This window comes from Ursus americanus, chromosome 14, assembly GCF_024610735.1.
Source record: "Ursus americanus isolate L20-20 chromosome 14, mUrsAme1.1.p, whole genome shotgun sequence".
Taxonomy (NCBI): Eukaryota; Metazoa; Chordata; class Mammalia; order Carnivora; family Ursidae; genus Ursus; species Ursus americanus.
The window spans coordinates 55186991-55203859 of NC_142140.1; the positions used below are offsets into that span (position 1 = coordinate 55186991).

The 16869-nt window shown below is 40.8% G+C and overlaps 1 protein-coding gene across 1 annotated transcript in view; it reads right to left on the reverse strand.

Moving 5' to 3' along the window:
* LOC123777648 (adhesion G protein-coupled receptor E4-like) overlaps positions 1–6458 on the reverse strand; it is a 51723-nt gene extending 45265 nt beyond the window's left edge. The window contains exons 1-2 of the mRNA XM_045774419.2: positions 6413–6458; positions 2695–2829 (exon numbers count right to left, since the gene is read on the reverse strand). Of these exons, the coding sequence (XP_045630375.2) occupies positions 2695–2829; positions 6413–6440 (163 nt within the window). The 5' untranslated portion in view covers positions 6441–6458. The remainder of the gene's footprint in view (positions 1–2694; positions 2830–6412) is intronic.
* Positions 6459–16869: the final 10411 nt, after the last annotated feature.

Sequence of the window (16869 nt, forward strand, 5' to 3'; positions counted from 1 at the left end):
GAAAACAAGAATCAAACTGAGAATGCTATATATTAAAAATAAGGAAGAGATACCTATGAATTTCTGAGAAAACTATTGTAAATCAAGAGTTCGCCTTCCATCTCATTCTGGATGCCCGGATGGAAAGAGCTGGAGTTTTTTAAAAATGTCATAACAACTGAGACTCAGGTCCAAGAAGTCCATTGTCCAAAACAAGAAGCACCAGCCACCTCAGGCTATGGCCGGTCTGAACTGAAATGTATATACATATAAAATACATTCTGGAAATCAAAGACAATATGAAAAAGAACATATAAATGGTCTCATTAATGCTTTTAATATTGATTACAGCTTGAAATGATAATACTTTGCATAAGTTGAGTTAAAGTATATTATTAAAATTAATTTCCTGTGTTTCCTTTTTATTTTACTTTTTTAATAATAATTTTTTATTATGTTAGTCACCATACAGTACATCCCTGGTTTTTGATGTGAAGTTCCATGATTCATTACTTGCGTATAACACCCAGTGCACCATGCAATACGTGCCCTCCTTACTACCCATCACCAGCCTATCCCATTCCCCCACCCCCCTCCCCTCTGAAGCCCTCAGTTTGTTTCTCAGAGTCCATAGTCTCTCATGGTTCGTTCCCCCTTCTGTTTACCACCCCCCCTCCGCTTTCTTCTTCCCTTTCTTCTCCTACCGATCTTCCTACTTCTTATGTTCCATAAATGAGTGAAACCATATGATAATTGTCTTTCTCTGCTTGACTTATTTTGCTTAGCATTATCTCCTCCAGTCCTGTCCATGTTGCAGCAAATGTTGAGAAATCGTTCTTTTTGATGGCTGTGTTTCCTTTCTAAATGTAGCTATTAGAAAATTTGAAATTACTTGTGTGGCTCCCATGAGTGGTTTCTGTCAGATTTCTATTAGAAAATACTCCACTAGAAAATATATTGAGATAAACTCAGCAAAACAAATCACTTTCCTTTTCAAATAAATATAAATATTTCTACTGTAGGTATTAGGGAATTTAGGGGGATAGCAAGTAATCCCATTACTTAGACCAAGGTTGCAAACTGTGACCTGGGCTAGTCCACTGCCTGTCTTTGTAAATATAGTTTTATTGGTACACAACCACATCCATTCATTTATGTCTATGGCTGCAGTTATGTTATAAAGATGGGATTGAATAGTTGCAACAGAGACCACATGGCCCGCAGAGCCTGAAATATTTACTAGATAGCCCTCTACAGAAAAAGCTTGCTAACTTCGAACTTAAAAGAGACTTCCATGTCATGGGGAGTTGGTATGTGGTTTAAATAAGCCATCAGGGAAATTCAAATCAAAACCACACTAAGATACCACCTTACGCCAGTTAGAATGGCAAAAATTGACAAGGCAGGAAACAACAATTGTTGGAGCGGATGTGGAGAAAGGGGATCCCTCCTACATTGTTGGTGGAAATGCAAGTTGGTACAGCCACTCTGGAAAACATTGTGGAGGTCCCTTAAAAAGTTAAAAATTGAGCTACCCTATGATCCAGCCATTGCACTACTGGGTATTTACCCCAAAGATACAGATGTAGCAAAGAGAAGGGCCATATGCACCCCAATGTTCATAGCAGCATTGCCCACAATAGCTAAATAGTGGAAGGAGCCGAGATGCCCTTCAACAGATGACTGGATTAAGAAGTTGTTGTCCATATATATAATGGAATATTATTCAGCTGTGAAAAAGAATGATTTCTCAACATTTGCTGCAACATGGACAGCACTGGAAGAGATAATGCTAAGTGAAATAAGTCAAGCACAGAAAGACAATTATCATATGGTTTCTCTAATCTATGGAACATAAGAACTAGGAAGATCAGTAGAAGAAAGGGATAAAGAAAGGGGGGGTAATCAGAAAGGGGAATGAAGCATGAGAGACTATGGACTCTGAGAAACAAACTGAGGGCTTCAGAGGGGAGGGGGGTGGAGGGAATGGGATAGACCGGTGATGGGTAGTAAGGAGGGCACGTATTGCATGGTGCACTGGGTGTTACACGCAAGTATTGAATCATGGAATTTTACATCAAAAACTAGGGATGTATTGTATGGTGACTAACATAATACAATAAAAAATATGATTATAATAAAAATAAATAAATAAATAAATAAATAAATAAATAAATAATGTATGCAAGTAATGAATCATGGAACTTTACCTCAAAAACTTCGGATGCACTGTATGGTGACTAACATAACATAATAAAAAAGTTTTATAAAAAAAATAAATAAAAATAAATAAGTAATGTGCCCAACATGACACTGGATGCATAGGAGGACTTATGTTTTAAACTGGGTATTTCATTAATTTTGGGATTGACACCTTTAAACGAACACATATTCCTCTGAGCTGAGTTCCCTGATCTGCAGAAGGTATGATGATTACTTCTATTTTAGAGGTTATACACTTGAAACTGAGGATTCAAGCAATTTCCCCAAAGTTGCACAGCTACTTAATTAGAGTTGAGATGGAACGCAAGTCAGTTTCACCTGGATCTCAAATTCTTACCCATCTCTCACATGAATGACGCTACAGAGTAAAGAGACATGACCTTCAAGCAGGACACCGAAGGTCCTCCCCTCTGAGAAGCCTATGGCCAGCTGCTCTGCCAACATATGCATACTCTTGCCGTAATGCCACCTTTACTACAAGCCCAGAATCACCTTTGTATGTGACTTTTGGATCTGTGAGTGCCTCTTTTCCTGTGGTCGAGGTATATTCATGGTAAGCACAGCGGTATATTCCGTTGTTGGATTCACAGGGAACATGAGGAGGGCAGGGATGGTCTGCACATGGATCTGTAGAAGAGAGAGAAGAAGGCAGCTCTGTGGGTTCTCTATATCATTCAATATTTAATCAATCTAACCCCACTTGAAGTCCTGTCTCTTAAAATGTCCACAAATGACTTCACTCAGTAGTGAGCTAAAATAAAAGATTCTTCTAGGACTGTTCCTAGATACACTTTAAAAGTTTCTTGAGTTAGTTAAGAAGCTGGTTAAATCAGTGGAATTCTGTTACTAACATATTAGTAACATAACTTACCATCTCTGCCATCTCCTACCTCCAATTTCATGCACGAAGAAAGACAGGATAGCATATGCGCCCTTTTCCTGCCCCACATGCATAACCAGACCTAATTATGGGGAAATCTCGAACTCAATTGAGGCACATGCTCTGCTATAACTGTCTCACCTCAACAAAAATGTCAACGTCGTGCAAGAAAAAGAAAGGCTAAAAGTAACTGCTCGAGACTAAGGGAGATTAAAGATACACACACACACACACACACACATATACACACACGCACATGCATGTATGAAATTATTATACTATATATCCTACATGCAGAATACAAATGTATGTCCTATGTGTATGTATTATATACAGCAACTTCTTTCAAGACAAGTCTCCAAAGGCAAGGGAAACAAAAGCAAAAATGAACTTTTGAGACCTCATCAAGATAAAAATCTTCTGCACTGCAGAGGAAACAGTCAATAAAACTAAGAGGCAACCTATGGAATGGGAGAAGATATTTGCAAAAACATTTCAGATAAAGGGCTGGTATCCTGGGAAACAAACTGAGGGTGTCAGAGGGGAGGGGGTGAGGGATTGGGATAGGCCAGTGATGGGTATTAAGGAGGGCACGTATTGCGTGGAGCACTGGGTGTTATAAACAAACAATGAATCATGGAACACTACATCAAAACTAATGATGTACTGTATGGTGACTAACATAACATAATAAAAAAATTTTTTAAAATGTCTATGTTACCCAGAGCATTCAAAGCAATCCTTAACAAAATACCATCAGCATTTTTCATAGAGCTGGAAGAAACAATCCTCAAGTTAGTATGGAACCAGAAAAGGCCACAAATAGCCAGGGGAATGTTGAGAAAGAAAAGGAAAGCTGGTGGTATCACAATGCTGGACTTCAAGCTATATCACAAAGCTGTAATCATCAAGACACTGTGGCACTGGTACAAAAACAGACACATAGATCAATGGAACAGAATAGAGAACCCAGAAAGGGACCTTCAACTCTATGGTTAACAGATCATAAGAGACTATCCAACGGAAGAAGGACAGTCTCTTCAATAAATGGTGCTGGAAAAATTGGACAGCCACATGTAGACGAATGGAACTGGAACATTTTCTTACACCAGACACAAACATAAACTCAAAATGGACGAAAGGCCTAAATGTGAGACAGGAATTCATCCAAGTCCTAGAGGAGCACAGAGGCAGCAACCCCTTCGACTTTGGCCGCAGCAATATCTTGCTAGACACGTCTCCACAGGCCAGGGAAACAAAAGTTAACATGAAGTACAGGGAGACATTAAGATAAAAAGCTTCTGCACAGCAAAGGAAACAGTTGACAGAACTAAAAGGCAATCTATGGAATGGGAGAAGATATTTGTAAATGACATATCAAGTAAAGGACTAGTATCCAAGATCGATAAAGAACTTCTCAAACTCAACACCTAAAAAACAAATAATGCGGGCAAGAAAATGGCAGAAGACATGAACAGACACTTCTCCAAAAAAGACATTAAGATGGCCAGGAGACACATGAAGAAATGCTCCACATTACTTGCCATCAGGGAAATACAAGTCAAAACCACATTGAGATAACACCTTCCACCAGTTAGAATGGCTAAAATCAACAAGACAGGGAACAACAAGTGTTGGCAAGGTTGTGGAAAAAGGGGAACCCTCTTACACTGTTGGTGGGAATGCAAGCTGGTGCAGCCACTCTGGAAAACAGTATGGAGGTTCCCCAAGACGTTCCAAATAGAGCTACCCTATGACTCAGCAATTGCACTACTGGGTATTTACCCCAAAGATACAGATGTAGTGAAAAGAAAGGACACATGCACCCCAATGTTCATAGCAGCAATGTCCACAATAGCCAAACTGTGGACGGAGCCGAGACGCCCTTCAATAGACAAATGGATAAAGATGTTGCCCATACATACAATGGAATATTACTCAGCCATCAGAAAGGATGAATACCCCCCCATTTGCATCGACATGGATGGAACTGGAGGGGATTATGCTAAGTGAAATAAGTCAGGCAGAGAAAGACAATTATATGGTTTCACTCATATGTGGAACATAAGGAATAGTGTGGAGGACCATAGGGGAAGGGAGGGAAAACTGAATGGGAAGAAATCAGAGAGGGAGACAAACCACGAGAGACTTTGGACTCCAGGAAACAAACTGAGGGTTACAGAAGGGAAGGGGGTGTGGGGATGGGGTAGCTAGGTGGTGGGTATTAAGGAAGGCACATGTTATGATGAGCCCTGGGTGTTATATGGAACTAATGAATCATTGCATACTACATCACAAACTAATGATGGACTATATTTTGGCAAACTGAACATAAAAAAAAGATTATCTTTAAAAGCCATTGAGACATGAGAACTACAAGTCCCTAGACTTCCAACTATGTTCCTATGACTGAAATGATACCAAAAGTAGCTCAAGCTCTAAAATTATATTGTATGAAATTATGGATGCACAAGAATCCGTCTCCGCTGAGCTTTGATAATTACATTTTGAATAGAGTACTGACATGCTATAATTATAATATTGAAATGCTAAGATAATCAAATGCTCAAAACGGGTATTCTGGGCTTCTAAGAGATTTTGTAAATGTCATTAAAATTTTTACTGTATTTCAATTACATCGTTGGAAGACTATTATTATGTATATGTTTCTGTTCACATCTAATCAACAATCTTTTTGACACAGATGAAATTATTGCCATTGTATCTATTTAATAATATTGATTTTAAAATTTAAAAAAAAGAAAATGTCAGACAAAATGGAAAACTGTCTTCTCATTACACCCTTGTATGAATCTGGGCACAGTCTTTCATATGAACACAGTACAGAAGTTGTAGAATAATAGTCAATGGAACCACATAAAATTGTTGGTATTTGGCCACTCTGGACCTACAAAAATGTCAATCAGTGTAGCCTATCCTAATTAACCAAGAGTTGCCAAACTCAGAAATGATGGCAGACTTTGCAATTGTTGTTGAGGCCATGGGGGCAAGATCACATCCTGATGGACTGTTCCCTGTTGCTCTGGGCACTCCCATTCAAATACATGGGACGGTGACTTAAAAAGAGCTTGCTTTTAGGGGCGCCTGGGTGGCGCAGCGGTTGGGCACCTGCCTTCGGCTCAGGGCGTGATCCCGGCGTTGTGGGATCGAGCCCCACATCAGGCTCCTCCGCTATGAGCCTGCTTCTTCCTCTCCCACTCCCCCTGCTTGTGTTCCCTCTCTCGCTGGCTATCTCTATCTCTGTCAAATAAATAAATAAAATCTTTAAAAAAAAAAAGAGCTTGCTTTTGGTTTCAAGTGCCAACATACCATTGCCTGATGAATTGTGTGTCCTCATGACAAACACCAAGCAGGAGAGCCCTGAGAAAAATAAAAGGAAGAAATTAACATTTCAGGAATTTTCCTTAAATCTTTCAGTGGTCTTCTGAATATTCCTGGGCCACCCACATGTTTCTCCTTGGGACAGATTATGATTTACAAGATAGAACTTATTGTCTTGATTACAAAGAAGGCAGCATGTTAAATATAGGTAAATTTGTCATTACCATAGACCCCACTCATACCAGGAAGAATAGTTTGTTCATTTACATAGGTTCAGTTCACTTTCTTCTAACAACATGAGGATACATTTCATTAAGGTTTTAATCAATTTTATAAAACTGACTACTAGCAAACTAAATAAAATGGACTCTTCTTTGGAAACTGAGAAACAGGAACATGAGGTTTAAGTTGGTGTGGCTGGAGGCCGATCTGAAAAGACCAACACACACAAAAAAATATTTACCACTGGAGAGAAAATGTGTGGGGAAATATAGACCAGGATATGAAGAGTGATCATTTCTAGGTAGTTTTCAGTTTTGCTCATCTGCATTGTCTGACTTTTCCTAGAGTAAACATAGGTTACTTCCATAGTGACTTGGGAAGTACTATTGGGTCTTTTCAGGGAATATAAAATGATACTGAGAATAGAAGCTGTGAGAGTATTCAGCTTTTGAGAAAAATACCATATGCATCACCACCACCACCAGCACCATCAATACAGAAATCCTGCCTTTTCAGTGACACTCATGAATTTTAATCAAGGTGACCACCTGATTATTTTAAAGACAAAATTCTGCTCTTTAAGCAAAGAGTTTGATTGCCCTAGGAGTTAAAGTGCCACCTTATCTTTTTTGTGTGAGTCACTCTGGTTGTTCTGGGGAAACCATTAGACCAGACAGTGCTCCTATTTCCCAAATCTGCCAACCCAACTGCTGAGGAAGGTCATCGAAAAGACATGACCGCCGATTGACCCATGACTTGGACCCAGGCACTCAGAGCTTCTTCACCCCATCCCCTGTCCTTACAAAGCAGGTTCTCCTTGCCTTTCCTTCTACCAGAGGCTGCTCCAAGGACATCACCTTGAGATAGTGATGTGGTGTATGCATGACTGAACCCAGTTAAGGCCCCCCTCTCTGTATATGTAGACTTACAAGATTTGGTGGATGGGTGTGGGGATCCATTTGTCTTGCTGTTGCCCAAAACAAACCCCATATGTAAGTTCCCTTTGCTTATTGAAACTGCCACCTCCCAACCTGGACTGGCCAGTGTTCTTCTTCAGTCTCTCTGCCCTGGAGTAATGGGGCCTGTTTCAGATGACACCTGGGAACTTCCCAAAATGGAGGGTTGTGAACCACTATCAATTCCACAGTCAGTATAAGGGGAACAGCTCCCTCCCCTACAGCCCAGCTGGTAGGGGCCAGCTCAATGGTAGCTGGACCCAGGTGGTCAGTGATGGGTGTGGTTCCTGCAGAGCTAGAGTGCCTTCCCCTAATGGAACTGGAACAGATTGACCACTCCCTAACACTTTCCTCCCTGCTCACCTTGTCCTGTAACTCTGGCTTAGATTTTACCAGGGGGAAAAGGAAAGAGGAGAAGAAATAATAGGAGAGTAGCAGGGAAGGTGGAACATGTAGACCCATAAGCAAGGGTGAGGTTCCATGGAGACTGAAGAAGCAATGTGTCCTCTCCTGATTCTGAGAGTGTGGATTCCCAAATTCAACCTCTCTGTGGAAGCCTTTCTCATACCCATCAAATTCAATGGTGGTTCTGAAGCTGACCTCATAAAAACAGAGTTGAGTAAGAATTAACCCCTGATAAGTGACTTCCAGGTAAGACCATCTCATGGATTCCCTCTGACATTCTCAAGGATAGAGCCTCTTCACAGCCCCATTTGACAGCACAGGAATGTGAGGGTCATGGTGGTTCAGGAACTTGTCCAAGATAACACAATGCGGAAGCAACAAAGCCCAACCTCTCACTAGGCTACACTGCCACTGGCTGTTTTCGTTAAGTGCTCCTTCTACCTTGGTCTATGGGATCTCGCCCCTTTTATTAACATTACATTTACTACACCAATAGTCCTGGGGACCAGAAGATGTTCTATTTTGTGCCAGAGAGAGAGGAGAGAACATGCGTGGTAAGATTCCCTCACTGCCCATTTGGAATAAATTCTTTCAACAGGACACAGAGAAATCAATTCTCTTTAGACTCTATTTTCATGACTCAGGACTCCATGAAGAGGCTCATGGACTGGCCCCAAACTCCCCAAATTCCATGTCCTCGGTCAACTTCAGATGTTCATATATACATGCTGACAAGTCCAGAGAAGGGAGATACTCCATACTGAAACTTAAGAAAAAAAATCAACAAGACCAATGGTCAAAAATTTCATGGAGGTTTTGAGTTTGCTGCCAATGAATCTCCCCATGAAGTTTTTTTGCCCCCCCCCAATTTGGTGCAATTTTGTTGTTGTTGTTGTTGTTGTTGTTTGAGCTCGTGCCATTTGAATTTTTTTTTTTAAATTCTCACACCTTCTTTCAGGTAGTGTTCCTCATTCTCGGCACTACTGACATTTTAGCTTGGTTAATTCTTCAATGAAGGGTCTGGTCCATGTACTGGAGGGTGTGGGGTGTCACCCCAGGCCTCCACCCACTAAATTCCAGGCACACCCTTGTCCCAAGTCACGGCCACCAAAACTGTCTGCAAGTGTCTTACTATGTCCCCTGTGGGGACACCAAACTGCCCCCATTTGAGAACCACTACTTTCAGTGTTGTTTTTACTTCCAAGGACATTAGACAGTGTATCTGAAAGCAAATGAAAACCACTGAAATATTGGCTGTATCTGTTAACACACACTTAGAAATCTGGACATGCCCCTCTCAGGAGATGCCCCTCAGGCCAGCCCTCCACCAGCTCAACTGAATACTATAGCTGTTCTAGAACCAAAGAAAATAAGATGTTGAACACTCACCACACAGAAGAAAGTTTGTCCTCTTGGCCATAGCTCCTCCAGCTTCTAACCGATAACTGATAACAGAAAGGGAACTGTAAAGTCTTATTTCCTATTTCTCAAGGAGTCCTGGGGGTTCGAGAGGACCACAATCTGTTGGTGTAATTTCCACGGGTCAAGTCAAAGTCTAATTAAAGGCAACATCATGGAGGAGGGAAAAGATGGCGGAGGAGTAGGGGTCCCCTTTTTCAGCTGGTCCCCTGAGCCGAGCTGGATAGGTACAAGACCATCCTGAACACCCACGGAATCAGCCTGAGACGCAGGAAGATACTTCTGGATCTCTACAAATGAACATCTCCAGTGCTGAGTATTGAGGTATGAAGCCAGGAGCCGTGAATCTGCGCACAGATACCGGAAGATTAATGGAAGGGGGAGGGAGCCGCCACACTCGGGCACCGGGAAGCGGTAGTCACCTGCACTGGGGAATGGGCCGGACTCGTAGACAGTCACCCAAGAGAGAACAGACTGATACCGGGAGCCTGGGAACGTGCGCGTGCGACCAGACTGAAATCCGACGCTCTGGAGTGTGCGCAAACCACACTGAAACAGGGAGCTTGGGAGCGAGTGCAGGAACCAGGGTGGCTTGCAGCTGGTGGCGTTAGGAGCACAAAGGACAGAGATGTGCTGGCCCTGGAAGTGAGGGCTGGGACGCCAGCTGTGGGGCACACAACCCGGGACGCTGCAGGGTTTTTAGCAGCACTGACAGAAACAGAGTTAAAGAGGCCAGGAGAGCTCAGTGAAGAGCAGACTGCAATCCCTCTGTTCTCAGACAGAGGCTGGATACGGCCACTGCTGCTCTGACTCTTAGAAGAGGCACAGCAAACTGCCAGGGAAAGCCGCCAGAGAACAAAAGCCCGGAAATACCAGTTTACATTGTGCCCATCCCCACCCCCCCCACAGGGGACAGGGTGACTCTACCCAAACAGGGTTGCCTGACTATCAGTGCGGCAGGCCCCTCCCCCAGAAGGCAGGCTGAAAAATCAAGAAGCCCACATCCCTAATGTCCCTATAAAACAAGTGCACACTGCCTGGGTCCTGGTCAAGAATTTGGGCTCTGGGGGCGCCTGGGTGGCACAGCGGTTGGGCGTCTGCCTTCGGCTCAGGGCGTGATCCTGGCATTATGGGATCGAGCCCCACATTGGGCTCCTCCGCTATGAGCCTGCTTCTTCCTCTCCCACTCCCCCTGCTTGTGTTCCCTCTCTTGCTGGCTGTCTCTATCTCTGTGGAATAAATAAATAAAATCTTAAAAAAAAAAAAAGAATTTGGGCTCTGGGCAACCCCACAACCTCTCCTCATCAGAATGACGAGAAGGAGAAATCCCCCCCAGCAAAGAAAAGATAATGAGTCTGTGGCCTCTGCCACAGAACTGATGGATATGGATATAACCAAATTATCAGAAATGGCGTTCAGAGTAACAATGGTCAAGATGATGTGTAGACTTGAAAAAAACATTAACGAAAATATTAACGAGAATATAGAATCTCTAAGGACAGAAATGAGAGTGAATCTGGCAGAAATTAAAAATGCTATGAATCAAATGCAGTCAAAACTAGATGCCCTGACGGCCAGGTTAAATGAGGCAGAAGAACAAACTAGTGAATTGGAGGATGGGATGGTAGAAGAGAAAACTAAGACAGAAACTTGGCTCAAAAAAATCCAATCTCAAGAATGTAGGTTACGGGAGATTACTGACTCAATGAAACGTTCCAATGTCAGAATCATGGGCATCCCTGAGGGGGTGGAGAAAGAGAGAGGTCTAGAAGAGATATTCGAACAAACTGTAGCTGAAAACTTCCCTAATCTAGCAAAGGAAACAAGAATTCGTGTTCAAGAGGCAGAGAGGACCCCTCCCAAGGTCAACCATGACAAACCTACGCCACGTCATGTCATAGTGCAATTCGCAAATATTAGATCCAAGGATACAGTATTGAAAGCAGCCAGGGTGAAGAAATTTCTCACGTACAGAGGCAAAAATATCAGAATAACGTGAGACATGTCTACACAGACCTGGAATGAGAGGAAGGGTTAGTGGGATATTTTTAAAGCTCTATCCAAGAAAAACATGCAGCCAAGGATCCTTTATCCAGCAAGGCTGTCATTCAGAATTGATGGAAAGATAAGGACCTTCCAGGATCGGCAGAAACTGACCAAATTTGTAACTATGAAACCAGCCCTACAGGAGATATTAAGGGGGGGTTCTATAAAATAAAAAGGCCCCAAGAGTGATACAGAACAGAAATTAACAATCTGTAGAAACAAAGACTTTACAGGCAACATGACATCATTAAAATCATATCTCTCAATAATCACTCTCAATGTGAATGGCCTAAATGCTCCCATAAAATGTCACAGGGTTGCAGATTGGATAAAAAGATATGACCCATCCATTTGCTGTCTACAAGAGACTCATTTTGAACCTAAAGATACATCCAGACTGAAAGTGAAGGGATGGAAAACCATTTTTCATGCCAATGGACCTCAAAAGAAAGCTGGGGTAGCAATTCTCATATCAGACAGATTAGATTTTAAACTAAAGACTGTAGTTAGAGATACAGAAGGGCACTATATTATTCTTAAAGGATGTATCCAACAAGTGGATATGACAATTATAAATATCTATGCCCCCAACAGGGGAGCAGCAAGATACACAAGCCAACTCTTAACCGGAATAAGCAGACATATAGATAAAAATACGTTAATAGTAGGGGATCTCAACACTCCACTGTCAGCAATAGACAGATCACCTAAGCAGAAAATCAACAAAGAAACAAGAGCTTTGAATGATATACTAGACCAGATGGACTTCATAGATATATACAGAACACTACACCCCAGAACAACAGAATATTCATTCTTTTTGAATGCACACAGAACTTTCTCCAGAAAAGACCATAGACTGGGTCACAAAACAGGTCTCAACTGATACCAAAAGACTGAAATTATTCCCTGCATATTCTCAGAACACAATGCTTTGAAATTGGAACTCAATCACAAGGAAAAATTTGGAAAAAACTCAAACACTTGGAGACTAAAAACCATCCTGCTCAAGAATGATTGGGTAAACCAGGAAATCAAAAATCAATTTAAACAATTTATGGAGACCAATGAGAATGAAAACACAATGGTCCAAAACCTATGGGACACTGCAAAGGCAGTCCTAAGGGGAAAATACATAGTCATCCAAGACTCACTCAAAAGAATAGAAAAATCTAAAATGCAGTTTTTATATTCTCACCTCAAGAAGCTGGAGCTGGAACAGAAGAACAGGCCTAACCCACACAGGAGAAAGCAGCTGATCAAGATTAGAGCAGAGATCAATGAATCAGAAACCAGGAGCACTGTAGAGCAGATCAACAGAACTAGAAGCTGGTTCTTTGAAAGAATAAATAAGATCGATAAGCCACTGGCAACACTTATTCAAAAGAATAGAAAAGAACCCAAATTAATAAAATTATGAATGAAAGGGGAGAGGTCACAACCAACACCAATGAAATAGGAAGGATCATTAGAAACTTTTATCAACAGCTTTATGCCAATAAATTAAACAACCTGGAAGAAATGGATGCCTTCCTGGAAACCTATAAACTACCAAGAATGAAACAGGAAGAAATTGATTTTTTAAACAGACTTATTAATTATGAAGAGATTGAAGCAGTGATCAAAAGTCTCCCAAAAAACAAGAGTCCAGGGCCTGACGGATTCCCTGGGGAATTCTACCATTCAAAGAAGAAATAATACCAATTCTCCTGAAGCTGTTTAAAAAAAAACAGAAGGAAAACTACCAAATTCATTACATGAGGCCAGTATTACCAACCAGGCAAAGACCCCATCAAAAAGGAGAATTACAGACCGATATCCCTGATAAATATGGACACCAAAATTCTCAACAAGATTCTAGCTAATAAAATCCAACAGTACATTAAAAGGATTATCCATCATGACCAAGTGGGATTCGTCCCTGGGATGCAAGGGTGGTTCAACATTTGCAAATCAATCAGTGTGATAGATCATATCAACAAGAAAAGAGTCAACCATATGATCCTCTCAATTGATGCAGAAAAAGCATTTGACAAAATATAGCATCCTTTCCTGATTAAAACACTTCAGAGTGTAGGGATAGAGGATACATTCCTCAATTTCATAAAAACCATCTATGAAAAGCCTACAGCGAATATCATTCTCAATGGGGAAAAGCTGGAAGCCTTTCCCTTAAGATCAGGAACACAACAAGGATGCCAACTGTCACCATTATTATTCAACATAGTACTAGAAGTCCTTGCAACAGCAATCAGACAACAGAAAGGGATAAAACGTATCCAAATCGTCAAAGAAGTCAAACTGTCTCTCTTCGTAGATGGCATGATACTCTATATGGAAAACCCAAAAGACTCCACCCTCAAACTACTAGAAGTGATAGAGCAATTCAGTAATGTGATGGGATACAAAATCAATGCTCACAAATCACTTGCATTTCTATACATGAACAATGAGACTGAAGAAAGAGAAATTAGGGAATCCATTCCATTTACAATAGCACCAAAAATCTTAAGTTACCTTGGAATTAACTTAAACAGAGACATAAAGGATCTATATTCTAGAAACTACAAATCACTCTTGAAAGACATTGAAGAAGACACAAAAAGATGGAAAAATATTCCATGCTCGTGGATCAGAGGAATTAACATAGTTCAAATGTCCATGCTACCCAGAGCAATCTACACTTTCAATGCCATCCCAATCAAAATAACAATGACATTTTTCAAAGAACTGGAACAAATAGCCCTTAAATTTGTGTGGAACCAGAAAAAGCCCCAAATCGCTAAGGAACTGTTGGAAAGGAAAAACAAAGCTGGGGGCATCACATTGCCGGATTTCAAGCTGTACTACAAAGCTGTGATCACAAAGACAGCATGGTACTGGCACAAAAACAGACACATAGACCAATGGAACAGAATAGAGAGCCCAGAAATGGACCCTCAGCTCTTTGGGCAACTAATCTTTGACAAAGCTGGAAAAAACATCCAGTGGAAAAAAGACAGTCTCTTCAATAAATAGTGCTGGGAAAATTGGACAGCTACATGCAAAAGAATGAAACTTGACCACTCTCTCACACCATACACAAAGATAAACTCCAAATGGATGAAAGACCTTGATGTGAGACAGGAATCCATCAAAATCCTAGAGGAGAACTTAGGCAGCAACCTCTTTGACATCAGCCACAGCAACTTTTTTCATGACACATCACCAAAGGCAAGGGAAACAAAAGAAAAAATGAACTTGTGGGACTTCATCAAGATAAAAAGCTTCTCATGAGAGACTATGGACTCTGAGAAACAAACTGAGGGCTTCAGAGGGGAGGGGGGTGGGGGAATGGGATAGGCTGGTGATGGGTAGTAATGAGGGCACATATTGCATGGTGCACTGGGTGTTATACACAACTAATGAATCATCGAGCCTTACATCAAAAACCGGGGATGTACTGTATGGTGACTAACATAATATAATAAAAAATATTGTTATAATAAAAAAATATATAATAGCTTTTCAAACAGACAGACAAAAGCAGAACTAGACCTATAAACACAGATAATACATCAGTGGTTTCAGAGAGGCGAGGGGTGAGGGGTGGGAAAAATGGGTGAAGAGGATGGGAGATAACAGGCTTCCAGTGATGGAATGAATGAATCAGGGGGAGAAAAGGCATAGAATATGGAATACAGTCAATGATATTGTAATGCATTGTATGGTGACAAATGGCAGCTACACTTATGGTGCGCATAGGGGATGTATAGAGGGTGGAATCACTGTGATACACACCTAAAACTAATGTAACATTGTATGTCAACTATTGGTCGGTAGAAATATATAAATAAAAAAGAATAGCTTTTCATCTGACACGCAGTCAAAAAAAAAAAGATAAAAAGCTTCTGCACAGCCAAGGAAACAGTAAAAAAAACTAAGAGGCAGACCACGGATTGGGAGAAGATATTTACAAATGACACTACAGATAAAAGATTAGTATCCAAGATCTACAAAGAACTTCTAAAACTCAATACACGTGAAACAAATAATCAAATCAAAAGATGGACAGAAGATATGAACAGACACTTTTCCAATGAAGACATACAAATGGCTAACAGACACATGAAAAAATGTTCAAAATCATTAGCCATCAGGGAAATTCAAATCGAAACCACATTGAGATACCACCTTACGCCAGTTAGAATGGCAAAAATGGACAAGGCAGGAAACAACAAATGTTGGAGAGGATGTGGAGAAAGGGGATCCCTCCTACATTGTTGGTGGGAATGCAAGTTGATACAGCCACTTTGGAAAACATTGTGGAGGTCCCTTAAAAAGTTAAAAATTGAGCTACCCTATGATCCAGCAATTGCACTACTGGGTATTTACACCAAAGATACAGATGTAGTGAAGAGAAGGGCCATATGTACCCCAATGTTCATAGCAGCATTGTCCACAATACCTAATTGTGGAAGGAGCCGAGATGCCCTTCAACAGATGACTGGATTAAGATGTGGTCCATATATACAATGGAATATTACTCAGCCATTAAAAAGAATAATTTCTCAACATTTGTAGCAACATGGATGGGACTAGAGGAGATTATGCTAAGTGAAGTAAGTCAAGCAGAGAAAGACAATTATCATATGGTTTCACTCATTTATGGAACATAAGAAGTAGGAAGATCAGTAGAAGAAAGGGAAGAAGAAGGGGGGGTAAACAGAAGGGGGAATGAACCATGAGAGACTATGGACTCTGGGAAACAAACTGAGGGCTTCAGAGGGGAGGGGGTGGGGGATTGGGATAGGCTGGTGATGGGTATTAAGGATGGCATGTATTGCATGGTGCACTGGGTGTTATACGCAAGTAATGAATCATGGAACTTTACATGAAAAACTAGGGACGTACTGTATGGTGACTAACATAATATAATAAAAAATTATTATAAAAAAACAGGAAATAAAATAGGAATTGATGGATACTCCCTTAAAAAATAAATAAATAAATAAATAAACAAACAAATAAATAAAATCTTTAATAAAATAATAAAATAAAGAAAAAAAAAAAAGAAAATCCAAGGAATGGAGATGTGTAAAAAGGGTTCTTGCAGGAAAAAAGGATAATTGTGTATACATTTAGTGTACATTTAGTTTTCTGCCTCTTCTGCACCTCACCTTCTTCTTCTGCATTGTCCAATGTCCATAATGTTAGGTTGTCACTAAGCTACTGCATGATAAGTGTGCTGTCTTTGTATGAGTCTTCTTTCAATGCATTAAGTTCTGTGCTGTCTTCATCAAAAGTGGTTTTAAGCATGGCACAAAAATAGACACATAGATCAATGGAACAGAATGGAGAGCCCAGAAATAAATCTGCACTGATATGGTCAATTAATCTACAATGAAGGAGGCAGGA